General features: G+C 33.0%; 2 protein-coding genes across 2 annotated transcripts; both read left to right on the top strand.

The window, feature by feature from the left end:
* The first annotated feature begins 471 nt into the window (after positions 1-471).
* LOC103964253 (protein TILLER ANGLE CONTROL 1) lies at positions 472-3,426 on the top strand. Its single transcript, XM_009377168.3, has 5 exons — positions 472-590; positions 719-755; positions 1,244-1,962; positions 2,166-2,319; positions 3,134-3,426. The coding sequence occupies exons 1-5, from the start codon at positions 585-587 to the stop codon at positions 3,154-3,156; spliced, it is 939 nt and encodes a 312-aa protein (XP_009375443.2). The 5' UTR covers positions 472-584; the 3' UTR covers positions 3,157-3,426.
* A 7,464-nt stretch (positions 3,427-10,890) lies between these two features.
* On the top strand, positions 10,891-13,213 carry LOC103964255 (cytochrome b5). The gene is made up of 4 exons (XM_048566251.1): positions 10,891-11,066; positions 11,208-11,308; positions 12,601-12,667; positions 12,791-13,213. Exons 2-4 carry the CDS (start codon positions 11,222-11,224, stop codon positions 13,036-13,038), a joined length of 402 nt encoding a protein of 133 aa, XP_048422208.1. The 5' UTR covers positions 10,891-11,066; positions 11,208-11,221; the 3' UTR covers positions 13,039-13,213.
* Positions 13,214-22,991: the final 9,778 nt, after the last annotated feature.

Here is a 22,991-nt window from a genome sequence, read left to right as displayed (position 1 = left end):
CCTATGCAATTCTAGTTCAACAACCAAATCTGAATTAGAGTGAAAATTCCCGAATCAATTGTGAATCCTATGCCAGCCATATAACTAACTTGATGAAAAATCTAAGGGACCAAATGTGTACATTTTGCTAAATCAAAAACCTTAATCAAAGGATAATAAAAATTCAGTCTAAAGGCCCATCTAAATAAAGATGAAAGTTCATGATGCAGCAATTTTAAATTTTATACTTTGTATTCTAGTCTTTACCAAAAAAGAAAGCAAACTCGGAACTTGACTGATGAGGCGGTGGAGGTGGCAGAGAGAGGGTACAGCGGGTAAACAAACACATCTTATCAAGAATTTCGGCACATCGATCATGCCACAAAGACCCAACATCGTGGCTCGCCAAACAAGCCATGCACCCACAAACACAGCTGGAGTTCAGGGCCCCGCTCTGGACACGCGTCGTTTTCTGACTCTGCAAGACTGCAACCCACTTGCCCCCCTGCCCTTTTAATTCTGGTACTCAATCATTCCTCTTCAGTTTCAGTGTTTCAGTCACTGGCGCTTTGTTCTGATAATTTGGCAACTTTCCTCAGAAAAATATGAAGGTAATTAGTACGTACTAGTCGCAGAACCATGCACATTATTATATCATATTTTAACTTCTTAAAATGCACAATTAATTGTGCATGTCACTAATTGATCGTCTTTCTTGATCTTCTTTCTCTGCATATAGATCTTCAACTGGGTTCAAAAGCGGCTTCATCAGAAGGGTTTTATTTCTTAACTTTTCTCTTTATTTGTACTTTGTTTTATTTTATACCTAGTTGATATATTATTGTACCTAAGGCTTTTTAGTTAAAGTGATTCTTAATATTGACATAATTTCTTATTTTGGTCCTTGACAATGAAAAGTAATAGAAGTAGTTTTTGAGTTTGTTCACTGTAAGTCATTTTGGTTATTTCGTGAAATCTCTATTAATATCTTTGTTAAGTGAAAGAATTGGTTTGACAAAGATACCTTTAAAAAGGTGGTCGTTACGAGGATATTGACAGATTTTTCATATAATGACCAAAATAATTTACAACGGATAAACTCATGGACCATTTCTATCGATTTTCATTATCAGATACCAAATTGAGAAGTTATGATAATATAAGAGACAATTTTGGCTAAAAAGCCATGTACTAATTACATTTGTCGATTCTCTATATGTATTTATTTCTTGCGCTAAGTGAAGATTAATTTGTTTTCCTTCAGTTGAGTTTGCTGGAAATGTGAAAAAAACTGAACTGGAAGTGGAAACCAATCACAAGGGCACACAAGCATTTCTCAAGCAAGTCGGACTTGTTAATGTTGATGGGCTTGACGGTTGGAGGGAGGGCATTTTAACGATAGGTACCTTGGGTTTCGATCCCGTAAAACCCTTCAACTCCCAGAACGAATATTTCGTTTTGGAGAGCGAAGAGCAAGAGCACGATCAGGAAAACAATGGATTTTCACACTGTGGTGATGACGACGACGAAGATGATGAACATTATGATGATAATTTTGGAGATGAAGAACTGAATCCTTTAATATTTAAAACATTTGAACACAGTTTTGAGGACGTTGGGTCAAACTCTGATGCCACTGAGAAACTAGTTGATGATGATCATGCGATCTTGACCGTTGATGGTGTTCCTCTTACACCATATGAAGGGTCCAACAATGAAATCAGTATTGCACCACCTGATCTGTACCGTTCCGAGATCACTGATGATGATCAAAGGAAGAAGAGAGGCCAAAGAATAACCCTAGCTGACCTATTCCAGGCTGATCATGTTCATGATGTTGGTCAACTGAAGCTTGACTCCTGCAAAGTCCAGCCAAAAATGCAGAAAAAGGTGAACGTGAGAACAAAGACCGGCCTATCATTTGCCAAGAAGCTCATTCTTCGCGTCAAAGAGGATTCAAGTCCAATAAAAAATCTGCAACGAGTGAGTCATTTCCTTTGGGTCATTTGTTTCCTATGTTGTGAAATTGTGATGCACATTTATTGTCCTAGATACACAAAAAGGGTGATCAAGATATTAACTACTTTTTAACTGTTAGTGGTCTTATTTTTCGCGGTTCAATGATTTAGTAACAAATCTGTAATTCCAGAAACCCAAAAAGTAACTAATTATTTGTAATGCTAAAGCTGATGAGGAGGATGTTGAAGAGGAAGATCCATCCAGCTGAGCATGATGTCAAGGTTGACAAATCAGATGGCCAGAAGCAGCCCGGTGCAGTAGAACTCGTCACCAAGGTTGAAAGTGATGCCTCTGAATCAGTTTCTTTGCTTCCAATTCAAGGTATATATATGCATACTCTCTTCAATTCAAAGACATAAAATGTTTCCGCATATTTTTGTTAACATTAACAAAGTGGATAATACAAAAAAGGCCTAATTATCTTTTCTGTATCATTTAGTTATAATGTCATAGTACTAAAGGGCACCTATAAGGGGCTAATTTGTCAAATCTCCATCCAATAATTGGGAAATCATCTAATCCATCAGCAAGTAAAATATGGTGTCAGAGTGTAACTTTATGGCCCCAAAAGGAACTTGATCTTACAGCACTACATAGATGTCATAACGAACATTTTAGATTGCATCAAGTTTAATGGTTAGATGTGTAGCTGAAAGATTCAAAAAAAATTAACAAGTGGATCTGAATTACTTAAATATGTATCCATATACTGACTGTGCTGAAGTGACCCTTGAAAAATACAAAAATAAATTTTTATGCCTATCAAATTATAATTTGTATATGAGAAGAAAAAACTTCTTAAAGAGCCAAGTTCTTATAATTCGAAAACTCGATGGCTCAACTGTCATGGTCACATCATGAAGTCATTTCAATTAGTTGTTAAGACAAACTATAATAAATAGAAACTATTGATTAAGTTGATTATCATTTGAACGATGTGAATTAGATTCATAATCCGATAATATAAGGATCTGTCTAATAACGTAAATCTAAAGAGAAAACATTACTTACATATCACTTTATATTATTGTCTGTTGATGATCCGTTGTGGTTTAATCAAGTCGAAATCATGCCTTGTATGTTTCATATATGCCAATCTGAACACCACCGTCTATGTTTGCTCATCTTTTTGCAGGTTCTACTGCTTGTGTCCATTGAAATATGGCCTGAAACTTCATTGCCTGGAAATGATTTGTACTTTGGTGATTGCTATAATCACTATATGAAGGACAATGTTAATTAATTAGCTTTTTAAGTATGTGCAACTGCTGAACTATTCTATTCCTGTTTAATTTGTAATTTTTCTTAATTGTTTTGGCTTTAGTAATGATGGGAGTTATATTTTTGTCACATAGCCTCTTATAGGCTATGATTTGTGTATCGACTTTTTGATGCATTATCTATTAACTTTAGCAAAATGATCCAACATTGGCACTCAACAAAGAATATGATATTGTGGCGCAGTTTCTAGACAAAGTTTGGCATCTAACTTTTGCTTAAATTGCTTCAAAAACACTTTATTTGTGCACATAATTATTAATAGTCTACCATATTTGTTCCTCTTTAGGTTTATGGGGTTACTTTCTTTTCTATTCTTTTTTTTTTTCTTATTGTTTTTTTCAAAGAGTTATTTCTTCTTACATGACGACGTGTCATCATTTCATCATACAAACATTATAATCCAAATAATTCATTATTTTTATCATTGTCTTGAGAAAATTTCATTCCATTTGAAGATATGTTTAGTCATCCATATGATCCAAAGAAGTTGACTGTTAAGCATGAAGATATTAATTGTTAGTATAACTATTGATTTGTTGCCACTTAGTATTACGGTCTGGTGGTATTCCTCTTCACTTGGAAGTGAGAGGTCTTAGGTTTGAATCTTGTGAATGGTGAATTCGATACCAAATTAGGTTGTTCATTGTGTGGCTTAGCTGAACTCCTACTCCCCCTAGTGTAAAAATATAGATGTACTAAAAAAAAACCTATTGATTTGTTCGACACTTATGGATGGCTAAACAATCTTCAAATTAATTAATTTTTCTATAATTTTTCTATAGATGATCTTTTTATGATGATAAAGAGAATGAATCATTCAAATTACAACATTTGTAATGTAAAACAATGTCACATCTTCAAGTAAAGAAAATAGCTTCTTACATGTAAGTGGCCAAGTATGATCATAACCCTTTGGTCAAATAAAGGGAAAAAAATGAAAAAAAAAAAATGCTAACATAATTAGGGACGGACACAGTTCAGTTCGATTAACACATTTAGAAGTGGATACGGTTTAGTTCGATCCGATTTCACCCCAAAACCATAAACCGAACTAAATACGTGTACTCATTTCGGTTTGGTTTTAAAACCAAAAAATTCGGTTGTGGGCGTAGGGAAATAAGAAAAGAAAAATGATTTGGGTTTTGAGTTGGGCCAGCAACACGGTTAGGTAAGACAGAGTCGCTTGATTTGTTTTTTTTTTTTTTTTTTTTTTTTTTAACAAACAATATTATCTACATTAAAGAGGAGTAGAAATAGCAACGGTTTGGTTTGGGGATAGAAATGTTATATCCATCCTGATAACCACGAAAATTAACTATATACATAACCGTAAATTAACCATAAGTTATTATCCATAACCATACCCATCGGCTAACGGATTCCTTATCGGTTAATGGTTGTATCCATCTTCGTCAACACAAAAAATATATTTGTTTAGTTGACGCATTATAATTTAGTAAATATTAATTTCGTCATTAAATATTTGATGTATAAAATTATTCAATGAAGGGATCCTTTGGAGTATAAAAATTAAAGCTAAACATTGATGTTGTTGGTTGATCTTTGATATCTCTCATAAGTACCATTGAATTCTAATTGATTTTAATTCAAAACTTTTGAACTTTCCCACAAAATAGAACTCACACAATGCAACTTTTGTATTCTCAAGGTAATGGATTCGGTGAATAATGAATATATATATATATATATATATATTATTTGATTTGGATTCAGGGATGGATACGGATTGAGACCCCTTTAACCATATCCAAAATCATAACCGAATAATATTCACGGTTTTTCCTCATATCCAAAATGTATCCGAATTTTTATACCCAATTTCAATCTATTCGGACGGTTATTCACAGTTATCGGGTTTACCGAGTAGAATTGTCATCCCTAAAAGGGATGGGGTGGGCTTAGCCTCATAATGGGCTAGCAATAATGAGGTTCAAATTCGTCTTTAGCGAGACTCGCTTACAAGTGAAGAAAAATATCACTAGACCGTAGTACTAAGTGGTAGAGTTGCTTGATTCTTAAAAACTAAAAGTTAATTTGTACATTGTCATTTAGCACTACGGTCTACTGATATTCCTCTTCACTTGTAAGTGAGAAATCTTAGGTTTGATTCTTGCCGAAAACGAATTTGAATCACATTATTGCTATCTCATTGTGAGGCTAAGCCCAGCATCTTCCTGTAGTACAGATAATATCATTTTGAAAAAGAAAAAAAAAGTTAATTTGTACATTAAATTTGGTTCATTATGAACTTGATCAACCCATTATCGGTTCGAGTTTTATCGCTTTTGAATTTGATCAGCCCAATTTTTTTCTCCAATTTTTTTTGCACTCATTACCAGTTTTTTTTCCCACCCCTAAACATAACATCCAATGATCGTGCCCTTATACATTCGTGATTGTTGAGGACTAGACCTGGCATTCGTGTCGTGTTTTTCATATTCGTATCATTTTCATGTCATACCTGATATCTTAACGGGTCGTGTCGTGTAACATCTATTAAAATAAACAGGTAAAATGACCTGATCCAAAATCGACCCGATAATATTAACGGGTAATATGACTCGACCAGTTACTCGTTAAGGAAAATATATTTTAAACCAATAAATAATCAAATAAAAAACATAATACTAAATAAGTATTATGTTTTCAAAATATGAACATCCGTCAGATGATCATGTTTTCAAAAAAGAAAAGTTTAAAAATGAAATTTAATAAGAAGAATAAAGTCTAAATGACAATCGACAGTTAAATATAAATTTAAGGTTTATGGATTATAGTGTTGGATTTCAAAGCTGACCCCTTTGTGAAAGTTGTAAAGTTTGTCACTATGAGTGATTGTATATTTTTTTGACATTTTTTACACTTATACAATAATTATTGTTAATTTTGCCCTCAAATAAAAAACATTATTCATGAGCGTTTTGAGGATTTTAAAAATCTAAACGATTATGTAAGTGTAACCATTATCTACTCGTGGAGGAATAATGATGAATCACGAGTGTTTATATATTCTTTCACATTTTTCATACTTGTATATATGTCTTCTTAGTTCTTGCCTGTACAAATAAATAATGACTAAAATTTTTTTTTTTTTAACTTATATAGAATAATAACACAAAACTATATATTTAATATAGAATATATTGTATATATTAATTGGCTATTATATTTTATAATAAATCTTTTAGTAATTAAACTTTAAAATTATTAAAATAATTTTTTTCTAAACGGGTCGAAATGGGTTACCCACATGTATACCTGTTATTTACGGGTTCTTAACGGATCACCCAATAATGATCCGATTAGTTATCATGTTAATCCGAAATCCATTATTTTTGTGTCGTGTCAAAAATTGCCGGATCTAACGGGAACTCACCTACCAAATCAAGCCAATTAAAGCAGAGGTGGTCAGTGTAACCCCAAACAACTGAAAGAATAAAGTCTGTGACATGAGCTTTTGCTCACATTTATGAACCATTACATAATTGGTACTATGGTCTATGGAGGGGCATGGTCCTATGGTTATGGGACAAGAAGTGGTACGAAGGTGGTGGACTTTTGGTTCAAATCAATCAAATTTTATGTGGAATTATTTAAGGAAATTTCCACTTTGATATAATGGATATTTCTCTTCGATTATAAGTAAAATGTTTTAGATTTGATTTTTGCCAAAAACAAAGTTTAACCATTTTATTATAACAAACTCATTGTAAGGCTTAACCAGCTCTCACACCTCTTCATTATTAATATTATCGTTTGTTAAAAAATAAAAAATAAAAAATTAGACTACTCCTATTGATATATTTTGAATTATTAAACTGTTTACATTTTCTTTTCTTTTATGAAAAAAACTGTTTTACCAAGACCAACTTCAATCCATAAACTAAAATCTATAATTCCCCATTTATTGTTCATTCGTGATTGTTGGGGACTCACCGACCAAATCAAGCCAATTAAAGCACAGGTGGTCAGTGTAACCCCAAATAACTGAAAGAATAGAGTCTGTGACATGAGCTTTTGCTCACATTTATGAACCATTACGTAATTGGTACTATGGTCTATGGAGGGGCATGGCCCTGTGGTTATGGGACAAGAAGTGGTACGAACGAAGGTGGTGGACTTTTGGTTCAAATCAATCAAATTTTATGTGGAATTATTTAAGGAAATTTGCACTTTGATACAATGAATATTTCTCTTTAATTGTAAGTGAGAAATTTTAGATTCGATTTTTACCAAAAATAAAGTTTAACCACATTATTATAACAAGCTCATTGTAAGGCTTAACATGCTCTCACACTTCTTTATTATAAATACTATCGTTTATTAAAAATAAATAAATAAATTAAGTTGCTCCTGTTGATATATTTTGAATTATAAAACCGTTTACATTTTCTTTTCTTTTATGAAAAAACTGTTTTACTAAGGTCAACTCCAAACCATGGCTTAAAACCTATAATTTCCCTTTTATTTCCCCCATCCCCTACCCTCCCCACCCCAAAAAATCCATTCCAACTCAAGTTCTAAATTGGACCTAAAACCTACCCAAAAAAAAAAAAAAAAAAAAAAGCCAGATTTGGGCTAGGATATAGGCCAAGATTAGGGGTGAAGCCCCCACCAACATGGGTGTGTCTTCCACTTGTCTGCTAATAAAATTGAGCCCAACGGCTCACATTCAAATGGGATGTTGGTTATCTAACGGTCCATATTTAACTTAGTTAATATTTTTGTTTTATATTTATAAATTTATTGAATCCAACGATTAAGATCGAATATGATCAAATCAACGGTAAAAAAAAGATCTAACGGTCCAAATTTAAATTCAACGATTAAAATAATTATAAAAATTATTTAACTCAAAATTCACTCAAAAACTCTATAAATACCTATTTATTTGTTGAAACATCCACACAAAACTAACTTTTCTCCTACAATTCTTCCAAATTTTCTTTCTACCATCTTCCAAAACCATGTGTTTGCTCATGTGTCTTGTGTTTATACATCTTTATCATGTGTTTCATATTCTTGTATAGTGTTTCATGAGTTTCATGTGTCGGTTTAGTGATTTTTCAATGTTTATCAGAATTTAAATATTTTTAGGTTAAAATGTTCATAAAATTAATTTAGGATAGTCTACATAATTTTTTTAAAGTTAATTTTAAAAAAAAATTAGCCTAAATTCATTCTTTAATAATCTGAGGCTAAAATTTTAGGCTAGAATGGTTGAAGCATAAAAGCTATTTCTGGATAAAAACCTAAATTTTTTGGGCTAAAAAATTTTAGGTTTTAGGCTAATAGTTGGAGATGGTCTAAATGGTGGGAATGGAGGTAATTGGGCTACTCTACTAAATGGTTGCTACATCAATGTCAATTTTGTTTTATTTTCTATTGGCTTTTTAACCAAAATGATCTTTGAAATTTGCATAATTCCTCACTTTAGTCCTTGAGATTTGAAATTGATAGAATTGGTCCCTGAGTTTTTCCACAATCAATCATTTTAGTCATTCCACGAAAAATCTCTATAAAATAAGAATAAAATGATAAAAATACCCTCAATTTTTGTTGAATCATTTGGGCTATTGTTCATTATATTGAGGGTAATTTTGTCATTTTGATTCTTATTTAACATAATTTTTCACTAAATGACCAAAATGATTGATGGTGGACTATCTCATGACCACTTCTATTGATTTCAAATCTCAGTGACCAAAGTAAGGAGTTAGACAAATCTCAATGACCATTTTGGCCAAAAAGCCTTTTCTATTTAACCCCACTGAAGTTATAAAATATTGTCCTTCCCATCAAATTGCAAAGCCACCAGATGCACCCTACTAAACTAAATTTATAATTAGATTCTTATAGAAAAACACAAGTTTCACATAAAAAATATAATAATGGAGGGTGATTATATTTTTGTATTATATTTGGGTCTAACGGAGTAAGTAAGAGACATAAACATAGTAAGTGGCCTAGTAGTAAAGATGCAACCTACGGCTCTCCAATAAACATCAAAATATGGGAGGTTCCGGTTTAATGCTCTGCTGTAATGAGTCTGCTTAACTGTAGTCATGGACAGGGTGAAATTCTCTATAGTCTCTCCAGGCTCAAAATAGGTAGATAACCATAGCTTGCCACCAATTGACCCTCTTTTAATAAAAAAAGAAAAACAAAACAAAAGTAAGTAAGAGACATTATATTGCAAAATTTTAGTATGCCTGTGCTAAGTGCAATGACCATTATAGTTTACTGAACTAAAATGAAATTTCACTAAAAAAAAAAAAACAGCTTAATGATCTGTAAGAAATATTTTAGCAGTGCCCCGGAAATTTGGACCTTATCTACTTCATAAACCTTCGATTTCACAATTGTCTACTTCTAACAGAAAATTGGCAAAATTAACAGTACAGAGAAAATTGCGACAATTTAAAGGTTTAAAGTGCTTGAAACCAACTTAAGTGTAGGGCAAAATGGAACAAAATCTATAATTTAAAAAGCAATGCTAAATTTGATGAACATAAATTGCCCAAAAAATACTGACAATGGTGTTGGCCTATTTTGCTCAGGAAAAAAAAAGGGGAGATGGCCGGTGGCAAGGACAAGGAGAAGAGAGAACTTGGTGATTGTGTGATGATGATTTTTCACTTCATTGCGCTTTTATTTATAGTAATAAAGAGAGAGAATCTTATTTCCCAAAAAGGAATACAATTACAACTAAAAAACTATTTAAAAGATACAAATGAGATGAAAATTGTTGGGAAAGTGAAAAATCATCAAAAACATTATTGAAAGATAGCCAGCCAAGTTGGACCAAATTGGAGAAGGGCGTAAAATTTTGACGAGCAATAATAGGGCAAATAGAGAAGATTATGTTGGAAATTTTGAGTAGAAATTTCATTGTTTCATATTGGCCATTTCTAAAAAGTTTCCTTACTTTATAAAGTTTTGTCTCTTATAGATAGTGATTGGAGTAATGAACCTTTGAAAATGAAATTGGGCTTAACCTTGTGATTGAGCATTGGGGTATACTAATTAATATATAATTAATTATCAAAAGATGGGCTTGGGCTTTGATCAGATTCATCTTTTCAGATGAAGTCTGAAGCAAATGGAAAAATGCAGGGAGCACAGCATCCCTCTCAAGAGATGTCTCCAACAGTCACATCCCATTCTCATACCTGTTTCAAACAGGCATAATCCCACTATTTATACATCCATCTGCATGGTATTTAGAACACAGAAAATATCAAATTCTTCTTCTACATTCCTAAATCTTCTTACTGAGAGAATCACACAGGAATTCACCAGAAATTAAGTTTTTCGGTGCTGGAATTCTAACATGATCGTTGAATCCTGGTGAAGCAGACGTCTGTAGAACTACAACCACTGAATAGGGACGAAATTTCTGTTTCAATGACATTGCGTTACGTAAGCCTCGATCTTCTAGTGGTCTGTTTTGTATTTTTGTTTTGTTCATATTCTGTATTTTTTTTATTTGCATTTATTATTAGCATGTATAATTATATTACATATTGTTGACGGCTAAAGATATTTGGTTGGTGCGTTCAAAAAAAAAAAAAAAAAGATCTTTGGTTGGTGGATCAATCAAAATACTAAGTACGGATCTCGGTTATCACTTCACCCAAAGCATTTAGTGTGCCAGCCACAACTCTTGAGTCTGAAGTTCAGCATTTTAAAGACAGCTAAAACTTCTTACTACTTCAGAGGAGGAGCTGTGCTTCAAACCCCATCATCTTCTTCTTCTGTTCTCTGTAAGTGGATTTCTTCAACCCTTTTAGTTTGTCTATGGATCCAATCTATGTGTTTTTTGTGTGTTATTTTGTTTGTTTTTTGTTGGTTTATTATTATTATTAGTATTATTTTTGGTTTGGGGTTGACTTTGTGATGAACAGAGGCTGCTGCAGGAATGGGTTCAAACTCTGAAGTTTATCTCTTCGAAGAGGTGGCAAAGCACAACCACAAGAAAGATTGTTGGATCATAATCTCTGGAAAGGTCAGATTTGTGGTCTTTAAAAAAAATAAAATTCCTTTTTGATTGTCCTTTTATTTTTTATTATCCTTGCATCTGGAATTGTTTCAGTTTCTGGGTTGATTTGTGATTTATCTTTTGGTTAAAGGAAAAGCCTTGTGCTGCCGCCCTTTTTTTTGTATTAAAGGAGTTACTTTTGCATTATCTGCATTGAATGCATGAAAGTTTACAGATCTAATTGAAAGTCTAAAGGAGAATTCAAGCAATATGAAGGTATAATTATTGCAAAAATATGATGGTTACTAATTAAATGGTATTGTTGTGTGGAGGACTGAATTGCACATTGTGTTTTCTGTGTAGTTGGTGTGTCTGTTTTTGGTGTTAATAGGATTTAATCACTGGAAAATTAAATAGGATGGGATGGAGGAGGAGGCCTGCGGTACTAATTTGTATCGAGGAGGAATTGCGTATGTGGTAAACACATTTAAAGGAGGACAATTAATTAATTTCTTCCACTAGATCAAGATAGTTCATTGGTGTTGCTCTACACTTGCTGGTCCTAAGGTAGTGAAGATTAAGTATGTGTACAACTCTGAACGGTTAAAGGAAAATGTGTCAGATTGGAAGTGGAATTGTAAAAGATGAGCGATTTGATTGTTATTATGTATAGTTAGATTGGTAGCATGGCGAGTAGTGGACTTGCGGGGTTGACTTATGAAAGTTGTTTTTGTTTGAAATAACTCTTGCTAATCGGAGAAAACAATTGTAATCTCTGGTGGTATGGGAAACAATTGTTGCACTCTAGGCAACTTTCAGAACTGCAGAACAATGAAAAAAACCGTATGTGAATCTATCACGTGCTGAGCTGGGCAGGAGAATCAGCTGATCTTGTTCAAATGGGTATGCAAACAGGAAACTTTTAAGATCAGCTGCTGCCCCTTCCCAGCAGCTGCAGAACTAAACAGTTTTACAAAGACATTTTCGGTCATTGGTCAGGAAAGAATTAGCTGGGCCTCCTCACTGGTCAGTTTCTGTACTCTTATATTTGTTTCACAGTAGGAAGGGGTTATAAAGATAAGGACACTTGCTTCCAGCAGTGAATATGCTGACCTACATACGATTTTTAAATTGGTTCCTAGCTATAAGGTCCTTCTCTTTGTTGTTATGTTGATCATACAGAAAATCAACAGAGATTTTAGTTAATTCTTCCATCTGGTAACTTAGATGGTTCACTTTTTACTTTTATCTTCATCTACCTGCATAAATTTTTACCTGCTTCACTAACTATCTAGTATATTTTGAACCACTTACCACAGGTTTATGATGTGACCCCTTTCTTGGAGGAACACCCTGGAGGCGATGAAGTCTTGCTATTAGCAGTCGGTAAGATTGTAGACTTCAGCTAGAGAATTTATCTATTAGCTTTCCTACTGTTGTTTCTTTACTGGTTAGAGTATGCGAATGTTTATGTGTGGTAATTAGAATTTTTGGTTGAAAATCTTGCAGAAAAAGATGCAACAGATGATTTTAATGATGTGGGGCACAGCGATTCCGCGAGGGAGCAGATGGAAAAATACTATGTAGGCAAGGTTGACACGTCCACCATACCGGCACAGCCAAATTACAAGCTTCCTCCTCAAGCAGCTGCTCCTGCTGAACAATCTTCTGGACTCATGGTAAAACTTTTACAGTTTCTGCTACCCTTGTTGATCTTGGGAGCTGCATTTGCTCTGCAATACTACAATAAAAAGTAGTCCAATTATCCTTCATCCGTATGAACTTTCTTCAGACCGATAGTCTATCACTCAAGTGGTAATAACGGAATTTCAGTTACTAGTTTTCATTTTTTATTATGTTATACGACCTTTTCACGTATCGTATTTGTGTGGCTTGGAATTTATTGAGTTGGCAAAGCTTTGTTTCATCTCATTGCAATAATTTCTTTTAAAACATTTGCTGCTTCACCTTCAATTTAGCTGGTTCAGTCAGTGTGATTGATGGGATAATATTCACCATTATTGCTTGTGTTCATGATTTAGACGTCTTCGGATAGCAGAAATTTTAAGACTTGGCAAAATAGCTTCCTCACTGGTAACCCATACGAGGAAAAGTTATTGTGTGGAACTGGAGCACGGCCATGTGGATGTGGTACCATAGCACGCGGATTGGTTATACTGGCTGGCGGTTTCTAGTACTAGTATCACGCGACAGTATCTCACAGACGAGCTTTACATGCAGAAAGCTTAACAATTTATAAAAACGAAGGTCTTAGTTACAATAAAAGTGTTGGATGGCTCCAATATTTATTCCAATCTTAAAAGTCTTTCGCGTTTCTTACTTGATCTTGGCCACCGCATGTAAACACCAAAAACTAGAAACTGAAGATTTGAGTTGTGTGGAATGAAGAACCCCATTTACTCATTCACGTTGGCAACTGTGTGTCAACTATTTCAAATTTCAAAAATTTTCAATGCGGATTGTACTTGGATCTTGATTAAGAACCTCATATCCTTAATGACTGGTGAGTTTCCATCAATTTTTAAGTGTCGTGTCAAAATTTCGTCTATTTTTAAGAATAGAGGCGGATTCGAACTTAGGTGAATAAGTGAGTGTACACAGGCCAATTTGATAATATTTTTAAAACAAGAGCTTGGAATTCTGTGGTTCTTAATTAGTGTTTTTGGGCTTCAGTTTTCGACCAAATAACAACAACAAAAAAAAGAAAAAGGCTTGAGAATGTTAGAGTTAGATTGCTGATCCGAGTTCGCAGATACGCACATTAACTATACGGGTTTGAATGAGGATCCTCTTCTGATTCTCTTTGTGAGGATTCTCCAATCACATTCGTTTATCGTACATTGTACAGTCAGTTTTCGTCAAGTACTGTTTATATTCAATTTTAAATAAAAAAATTTACAATGATTTCTGATCACACGATATATGATGAACGGGCGTGATTGGAGAATTGCTAGAATCCTCACAAAGAGAATCCGGAGAGGATCCTCATTCTACGGGTTTAACTAGATCTTAAGCTTCTTCTAGTACTAACTATCTGTCATATTTACAGTGGGATTTCTTTCCTTTTATGGAAAGTTTTGTTCAAGTAGGTTTCCAGAACCTGCCATCAACTTTGACAATGCAGGGCTCGTTATGCGGATGGTACTAATTATTCTTAAAAATAGTCTTTGGTCTGGTAGCAATTGTATTATCTTGGTTGGAGAAAGTTATAGTTCAACCCAGATGGATGCAATGAGAATATATTTGTAATGAGTCTGACATACATATTCGTGGCTCACTTCATTGTGGTGGTGTAATGAATTTTGTCGTGGGTTCAATAACCAGTTGGAAAATTATCTTTGAAAGTATCACATCGCTTTGTTAAATAGAAAATATTGTAGGAAAGGGACTAAAAACTTAATCTTAGCCTCAAACCTAAAGCATAATTTGAATGATTATATTTCATAAAACACCGATCAGACAGCCCGTCTGTAGTATCAAATCAATGGAAAAAGAGTAGAATCTTTCTGTTCAATATTGTACTTAAGGTTATGTCATTTGGCACTCCCTAATCCCTATTTTAGGTATGTAGCTGTGAATTTGTGGTGCCAATTTCACTTGCTTAATGACAATGCAAACTCTGGACCATTTACGAATCACTTTTCCGCAAGTTTTGTGCTTCAGATCTAGCATGATTTGTGGGATATGTCGTGTTCTTGATTAGGGTGGGATTTGATATCACGAATAAGCAACTTCACCAACTACTTCGAAGTTAGTATGTCATAATATATGGAGTACTGATTAGCATAGTAATACTGATGTCATAATATTAACTTATGTACCGACTATGGGATAGTAGAATTTTGTAATGATAAATTGTTCTCTCTTCGTTTTTGGCCTTTTCAATGAAGTTACATTTTAGATCAAAATAGGGGCATAGTAAAACTTTATAATGATAAATTGGCATGTCATTCGTTTCCCGTCGACCAGGTTGAAAATTTTGACAAAATTTTAATGAAATCACATAAACGCATACTACCATCATATGCATACTATATTTTTACCTATTTTAAGGAAACAACACAAAACCCTCGAAAACTAAACTTTAAACCCAAAACACCACAACTCGAAATCCCAAAAAAAGATGCCATACAATAATTACTCAAGAAAATATCACGGTCAAATTATAATCGTACAGAAACCCTATGTGCTTAGGTACTTATCATAATCATACAACCACCTTATCGTAATTAAGGTGATTGATTAAGTTCATGACATGCATGCTAGTATATCCCTTGCGTTGATCTCACGCATTATTTTTCCAAAAAAACAAACATGAGGTTCAGCATTCGTTATCGATCGATGTTTATTGAACCTCATGCAACTGATCATGTGCAGATTATATTATAATTTGATTCAACAGAAAGCCGAGTTGAGTTTTAATTATTTGGAAATGTACATAAATTTGGTATGTGAACAATCAATTTGGCATTCGTTTGATATAAAATGATATAAACTTTCCATTCGAGCGGAAGGTGACACGCCTAAAGAACTTGGGATGTCTATCACAAACACCTCGATTGGGTTGTTAAGACACATATTCACATCCAATGATGATTAAATAAAGAGTTTTTTTTTTATTTATTGGCGCTCCACATCATTGAATACACCCCGTGTGAAAATTTGTTATTAAATGACTTATATATTTTTAATATGAAATGACCATTTAAGCCGATTAAGATTTTAAACAAGATAAATATTTCATATATACACCCCGAAATCATGTCCAACATGTATCTTTTTTTTTTTTTTTTTTTTTTTCATGCTCTCAAAGCCACTCTAGCCCTCGATTGTAGAACAAAACAGTAACCACTAAAAGAAAAAACACATTGATGAACAAAACTAGTTTTAACAAACAGAACATGAAATTAACATTTTGAAAGTTTCACATGAGGTAAGACTATATATTTTCTCATTGTTTCCGTGATTTCAACAATGTTGGTACTGCCTTTTTCGAAACAATCTGATTGGGTATTAGTCTGATATGCAAACAGTACATACTGTTTCATAAACTTACGTCGCTTACCTTTACAATTTGAAAGAACAAACTTGTTCGTGAAGAACAAATTGCCAGCAATTGAAGATAACCACGTTATATTGGAAGGATTTGTTCATTCCAATTTGTCGTTTACAAACAGCATTATGAAAGGTTAGAACCTTTCCCATATTCCAGTTACATACAACCACTATATTCATGTTCCATTTGAGGGGTTATGCCAATCAGCTGCCACAAAGAATTGATTTAATTAATTACATATTTTGAAATTATACAACATCTTCCTTTTGTTCTTTTGTAACAGATGAATACGGAATACATGGTGTTGATCTGGGTGTATGTGGACAGCGTGGGGTGTATATGGTGAATGTGGAGTTTATGTAGTAAGAGTTTTTTTTTTTTGTTGGGGAAAAAGTAAATATGAAGTGTATTCAGTACGTGAGATGCATTCACCAATATATAGGGTATGAATAGAACAACTCTTAAATAAATCCCAGTCCAATTAACTTACGAACATAACCAAGCTTACCAATACGAGCATCATCTCACGTTTTAAGAGTTTTTAGATTTTTTTTTTTAAACTAAAACTTCCGTTTGGTAACTATGTTTAGTTCTTAAAAAAATAAAAATTGAAAAAGCTAATTTTTAAAATTATCACTTTTTCTTAAAATTGAAAGTTGTTATCAAACAAATTTTTAATTTTTAGTTTTCAGAGAAATGAAAATTGAAAACAAAATGCTTATTCTTAACATTTTTATTTATTTATATATAAGCGATTTTACGTGTCCCCAACTACATATAAAAACTAGTGAAGTAAAGAACTTTTGAATGTACGAATTCTATAGAAAAGCTAGTACCTCAATAACATTGCAACAACACTTTGAGAGAACGACATATTGAAATACTTGGGGAAGGAGCGCTATGTCAAAGTGTATTATGCGTTTGCCTTGTATCTTCCGTATATCATTAGACACAAAGGAAAAGAGACATGCAATTGGGGACAACAGACCCTTAGCCTCAAATTTGACCCAAAAAAAAGAAAAGAAATGTTGTTGTCAAATTCTGGATAAAGTAAATTTTGAAATAATAATATGCAAATACCTGTACTTAATTTTTTTCTCTTAATTATTGGCAAGTGGGGATTTAATTATTGATTTAAGGAACGGTAATTAATGGGTACCACAAGTGACAAGTCAAACAAGCATCCCACCTCATCCAAAATAGTGATTGGATTAAAACATGAACAAACCAAGAACACCCATCACATGTATTTTATTTAATTCTTCATCTTCTTCTGCCTCATCCACACTAAAACGGTATCCAAATTGTTTTGTTTTTGTTCTGCACAATCCAAGCAATTTTGTTACTTGCGTTTATCTTTCTTTTACCTGTCAAAATCCGTGTCTGGAAATTCAGAGCAAGCATTAGTCGGAGATTCTTGCGGCTATGATTAAATCAATTAATGAAGCCTTGTTAACTATTGATTATAATTACAGTAGGGTCCTCATACTTCTATATGAAGAGAAAGGCTCGAAATACTGTTTGATAGATCATTGTCGTTGGCTCCATTTGTTTTCATCAACTGTCTTAATTGCATGAGCCAAATGAACGACAACAACTCATCAGCATCTTACACGTAAGGCGTCACTGTTGATTTTTGCTTTTGCTCTCGACATTTTCCTGGGTTTAAGGCCCATACGGTTTTAAAAATTTAGGTTAAATAGGTAAGGCTGATTGTTACTCATACTGTACGTGGTGCTGATCATATCTTTCGCTTCAACATATATAAACAGGTAGGCCTGAAGTATCTACATATATCTGGGGGAGAGGTTGCTCCATTTGTCTGGCATCTTCTTACTCCCACTTTTTAGAAAAATTATTGCGTAATAGTTGGAAACTAACTTATTTTATAACGTGTAACCCCATTTCATATCATATTGACACTTGGAACTACATATAAAATTTACTTTGAAACGAAATTTTAAAATAAAATGCTCAAAAACAACGTAAAGCAATTGCAATCCGCCAACTTTATATGCCTCGTTTCGTATATAACATTTGATTGGATTGAAATAGATAATTTTTTATAATTCATGTATATATATTGAAGGAAGAAATGAAAAAATCTTGTCCAACTTAGAGGTAGACGATGAATTACTCATGAATAAAACTTATTCATTCTAATATCTCTAAATACGGTGGGATTAGAAAGAAGAAGTTTCTTGCATATTTAATTTTCTTTTAATCCCTCAACATGGTAGATCGTTCTCCTCTTTCATTACATACAATTTAGAGTGTTATTCATGTGAGAATATGAGAACAGAGTTCCACATCATTGAGGAATCAAACTATGCAAAAGCTTATAACTTAAAAGAAATGATTACTGCCTACATTGCTAATTGATTTTATAATAAAACCTCAACTTTCTTTAATGCATTGCAATCCAGTCCAAGACATCAAAATCTTTATGAGAATATGCATGAGGATCTCAAAGTCATATAATGAGTCTAGAATAAAAAAAATCATAAATAAGTGCTTAAAAAAGTTTCCAGTCGCACATACGTAGCTATTTAGGACCTTTTATTGGGAATATTTGGATATCAAACAACTGTATGTGACAACTGTCGAGTTGATTTGACGTAGGAAAACCAATAAATCCGCTATAATAAAATAACTGTTTTAAAAGACCGAATTCTATTTGCAACAAAGAAATTTAAGCATAACAGTATGTATATATAGACACACACACATGAATAATTTAACACGAGGGATTTTCATTTTTCAAAAAATATAAGGATCACCCTTTTGACCGTTGGATTGATTTTAATGAAATTGTGTAGTTGAAATTAAATTACAGGCCACATAATTTCATTAAAATCAATCTAACGGTTAAGAAGATATCCCAATTTTTTTTAGAAAAATAAAGATCCTTCTTGTTAAAGAATGTGTATATATACGTGTAAAAGCGACCAGTTCCTATTGCGTATCATGTTATATTTACTGGTGACGCATTCTTAACATATGGCTTCCCACCAGTTGATGCTCTTTGTGAATAAATAATCCATTAACTTAGCCACATTTACATGAATAATCATAACTAATATTGTTTAATTAAATTAATTAATTTGACACATAGTTGACGTCAATGGAACAATATACTTGTCTGTTTCACACTTGCCAACGAAATTTGATTAGTTTCCCGGTCCATGATTGAATTCAAGTATAACATTAGGTAGTAATCTCGAGGTCAATACCCTATTACAAAATATGTTATTAGATGAAGCCTGCACATTATACGTGTGTAAATATAAAACATTTAATAAGAAAAAAATGTACAGAAGAGGGAAGTTGAAAAGCCATTGAACAATACCTAATGACATTACGATTCAATCAAAATTTGACATGTGGTTAAATTTAACTACAATTTCCTATTTACTTAAAAACTGAAAAATATTATTTCCAACATTAAAACAAATAAAACAAAAACACCCACCCAGACTTCCTACACCGGAAAAGCCTGGAAAATAAACTTTAATATGGGTTGATTAGTTTCCTAAGTAAGGGATACTTGTTGCATTCATCACATTCCTCCAGTTTATGTGTTAAATCTCTTTTGTCTCCAAAGAACTGAAACCCCATCACTTCATATTTTCTCTCAATGGATTAATTGGAATTGTATGGACTTTGGTCATGAAAACGATTACATATGATTTAACCTGGATTTGTTTTTTTTTTTTTTTTTTTTTTTTTCCAGTGATGAACCATTATCTGCAAGCACAACATATTTCTCTTTTATTTTTCAAAGAATTAGGCTAACCATGACAAGAAAATCTTTGAAAACGAAAAATATATAGCTTATTCCCTAAAAGTTTAGTCTAACGATATCATCTTCGGCGCCAACGAGGGAGGGGTGAATTCTCATGTGGAGGAGTGCTCTGATTGGGTGATTGAAGTCTATTCTTAATTTTACTAATCCTTATAATATATTTTCAGTTTTTATGTAATTATGAAATCTTTAAAAGGTAAACTATAACTATGAAATCCTAATTAAATCTTGTCATGTGTCAAATTTTGATTGAGTTATAGTGCCATTAGGCATTGTCTAGTGGCACTTAAGCACCACATAAGTTTTTTTTCTCGTTGGAAAGGGGGAGAGAGAGCCTACTTGGGGAAGATTTTTATTTTTGTTTTTATTTCTTAAAATTAAAGATATGCAATGATGACATGTGGATAGTGTTAGAAAATGAGAATTGTCAACCTAGTTGCCTCTCGGCCGTCCATTTTTTAAGGTTAAGGAATTAATATTGTAATCTGATTGTATTTATGATTTGTAAGATCCCTACTTGTATGTTAAGCTTACACGCTTGTATATATTAGGCTTTGTGCTATGAATAGAATTATCAAGTTTATATTTTCTATAGATGAGGAAAGAGAAAAACAACAAAACTTAGTTTGTGCGAAATTAAATTATTGTTAGTAATTTTATTTTGTATAAAAGATCAAATTATATTTTCACTCTCTTTTAATGAACAAACAAAATTTTGTTAATAGGTAATTTAGATAATAAACTTGACTATGTTGCTAAAATTATGCCAAATTGAAAGGTCTAGGTCATGTAAATGAAAGTGCATACGTTACATGAAAAACAATGTTTGAACAAGTTACAAAAGTTGAAATTTATTTAACAACAGTTACTAGCGGTAGAAGGGAAGTAATCAAACTTCTAATAAAACATGCGAGAAATCTCGATTATCTAACACGGCACTTTAACTTCACATCCTTCCATCACAATCCGTTCGACTTTAGTTATGAATAGTTTGGTTAGATTAGTTCATCCTAAAGAAAATATGTGTCACCAGTGTGAAAGGTCTGTCCACACGCTCAAAGAAATTAGTTATCAAAAGTTGGGAATGATGATATGTGAATATTTACTGTATCTTTCGGTGTATAACATGCACCTGATAAATGAAGAGGTGGATATTTGATTTCAAAACTAAAAATTAAACCTAAAAAATCTCGATAAAACAGTATCTGTCTTTAAATAAATTAATGAGGGGTAAAGGGAGCTAGATAAAGAGTGAAGGGGAACACTCGGATTCACAGGGACAAATCAACATGGTGCTTAAGTTAAATGTTGATTATTGCTTACCAAATAAGTTGAAACATTTAGATTTTAAGAAAAACTAATGAAAAAGGTTTGAAAACTTTGAGTTTTTACGATAAGGACAAAATAAAGGGTAAAATGAATAGTAACATGATTGATTTTTTGTTAAAATAAATAATACCGAAAACTTTTCTTTAAAGTTTCCTAGATTTTAAAGGGTTTCGAGTGTTGTGTGTTCAGCCACGGGCCCAGTCCACATCATGGTTCAGGAACATGCTTGTTTGACGAAGGTGAACCCTGATGTCTATCAGGTTGTCTACTCCAGGCTGTGTCTAATAATTTGTGATCTGAAGAAAATCTTATTCATCACGAAATGCATTTTTCAGGTAGCTAGAAAAAGACGTTGTTTGCTCATAACAGGTAAAGGTTTGCTTCTTGCGGTAGAAATCGAAGAAGGTCTGGTACTCTATAATCATGCTCTCATTGTTGACTATATTGTAGATACTCTAGGAGATTTGTAATTTATTGTAGTCTTACGATTCAGTTTCTTTATCTTTTATAAATACTTTTCTTATAGAATAAGGCATATGTGTCTATATATTGTAAACCCTAGAAGATGGATAAACTAACGAAGTATTCAATGTATTTCATGGTATCAGAGTCAGGGAACGAATTTGTAATGCCACGTGATGGGTGGATCCCCTTGACCCCTTACGATGATGGTGGGTCTCTTGGCTCTACGGGTTGGGTGAGTCTCTTGGCTCTACATGGTTGTTGATGTGTGGATCTCTCACGTTTGACCCACTAATTGGGTCCTAATGAGAGGGTGTGTTGAAATATACCATATTGGCAAGATGAGGGAGAAAAGAAGAGTTTAAATATCTTAATCCCACTCTAACTAATACCAATGCATTTTGTGGTAAAACTTGACACTTGTCGAATTGTGCAGGTGGTAATTAACAAGTTGGGAACAATATCAGTATTGTTGGAAGCTCATCTCTCTGATAACTTAACTTGTCAATTCTTTGGATAGGCTGCTCTTGGTTATATATACCGTTGAGAGTGTGAATCTAATGTTGGAAAAATAAGAGACTTTGCATATTCTTATAAAAAGTTGGACGACGTACTTTCTGTATTGTCGAGTGATTTATAAAATCTCAATTTCTGTAATAGTATATTGTTATATTCTTATATTGTCCGTCAACTGAACATATGTCTCCAATTGTAAGGGTCCAAAATCGCTTAAGGGGTTGTGGTCCTGTGGACAACAAAAGCCACATTATTTTAAGGTCAAAAATTTTTATAGCCCAGCACAGGCAGCCCCAGTGCACGCCTACCTCTCACAAATTTGTACATTTTAAAAAAAAAATATTAAGGGTCATTATCATTCTTTGATTAATATTAATGTGATTTAATTTAATTAATTAATTAACTGTTGTTTGAGTGTTGACTCATTCACCGGAAAAAGTCACCAGTCCTAATGTATATGAACTTTTCTCAGAAGATACATAGAATAGTTGATCCATTTCAAAGATTCATTTCTATGTACT

Source organism: the organism of the source record quoted next, unplaced genomic scaffold (assembly GCF_019419815.1).
Source record: "Pyrus x bretschneideri cultivar Hongxiangsu unplaced genomic scaffold, Pyrus_bretschneideri_v1 Contig40, whole genome shotgun sequence".
Classification (NCBI taxonomy): Eukaryota; Viridiplantae; Streptophyta; class Magnoliopsida; order Rosales; family Rosaceae; genus Pyrus; species Pyrus x bretschneideri.
Note: the sequence above shows the minus strand (reverse complement) of the source record. Positions and strands in the feature narration are given on the sequence as shown.

Excerpts from the sequence above, each read along its gene's own strand:
- LOC103964253 (XM_009377168.3), top strand. Across the intron at positions 756-1,243 it reads AAAGCGGCTTCATCAGAAGG|TTGAGTTTGCTGGAAATGTG; the intron begins GTTTTATTTCTT and ends GTTTTCCTTCAG. Across the intron at positions 1,963-2,165 it reads CAATAAAAAATCTGCAACGA|CTGATGAGGAGGATGTTGAA; the intron begins GTGAGTCATTTC and ends GTAATGCTAAAG.
- LOC103964255 (XM_048566251.1), top strand. The coding sequence starts at position 11,222 with ATGGGTTCAAACTCTGAAGTTTATCTCTTCGAAGAGGTGGCAAAGCAC. Across the intron at positions 11,309-12,600 it reads GGATCATAATCTCTGGAAAG|GTTTATGATGTGACCCCTTT; the intron begins GTCAGATTTGTG and ends CACTTACCACAG. Across the intron at positions 12,668-12,790 it reads AGTCTTGCTATTAGCAGTCG|AAAAAGATGCAACAGATGAT; the intron begins GTAAGATTGTAG and ends AAAATCTTGCAG.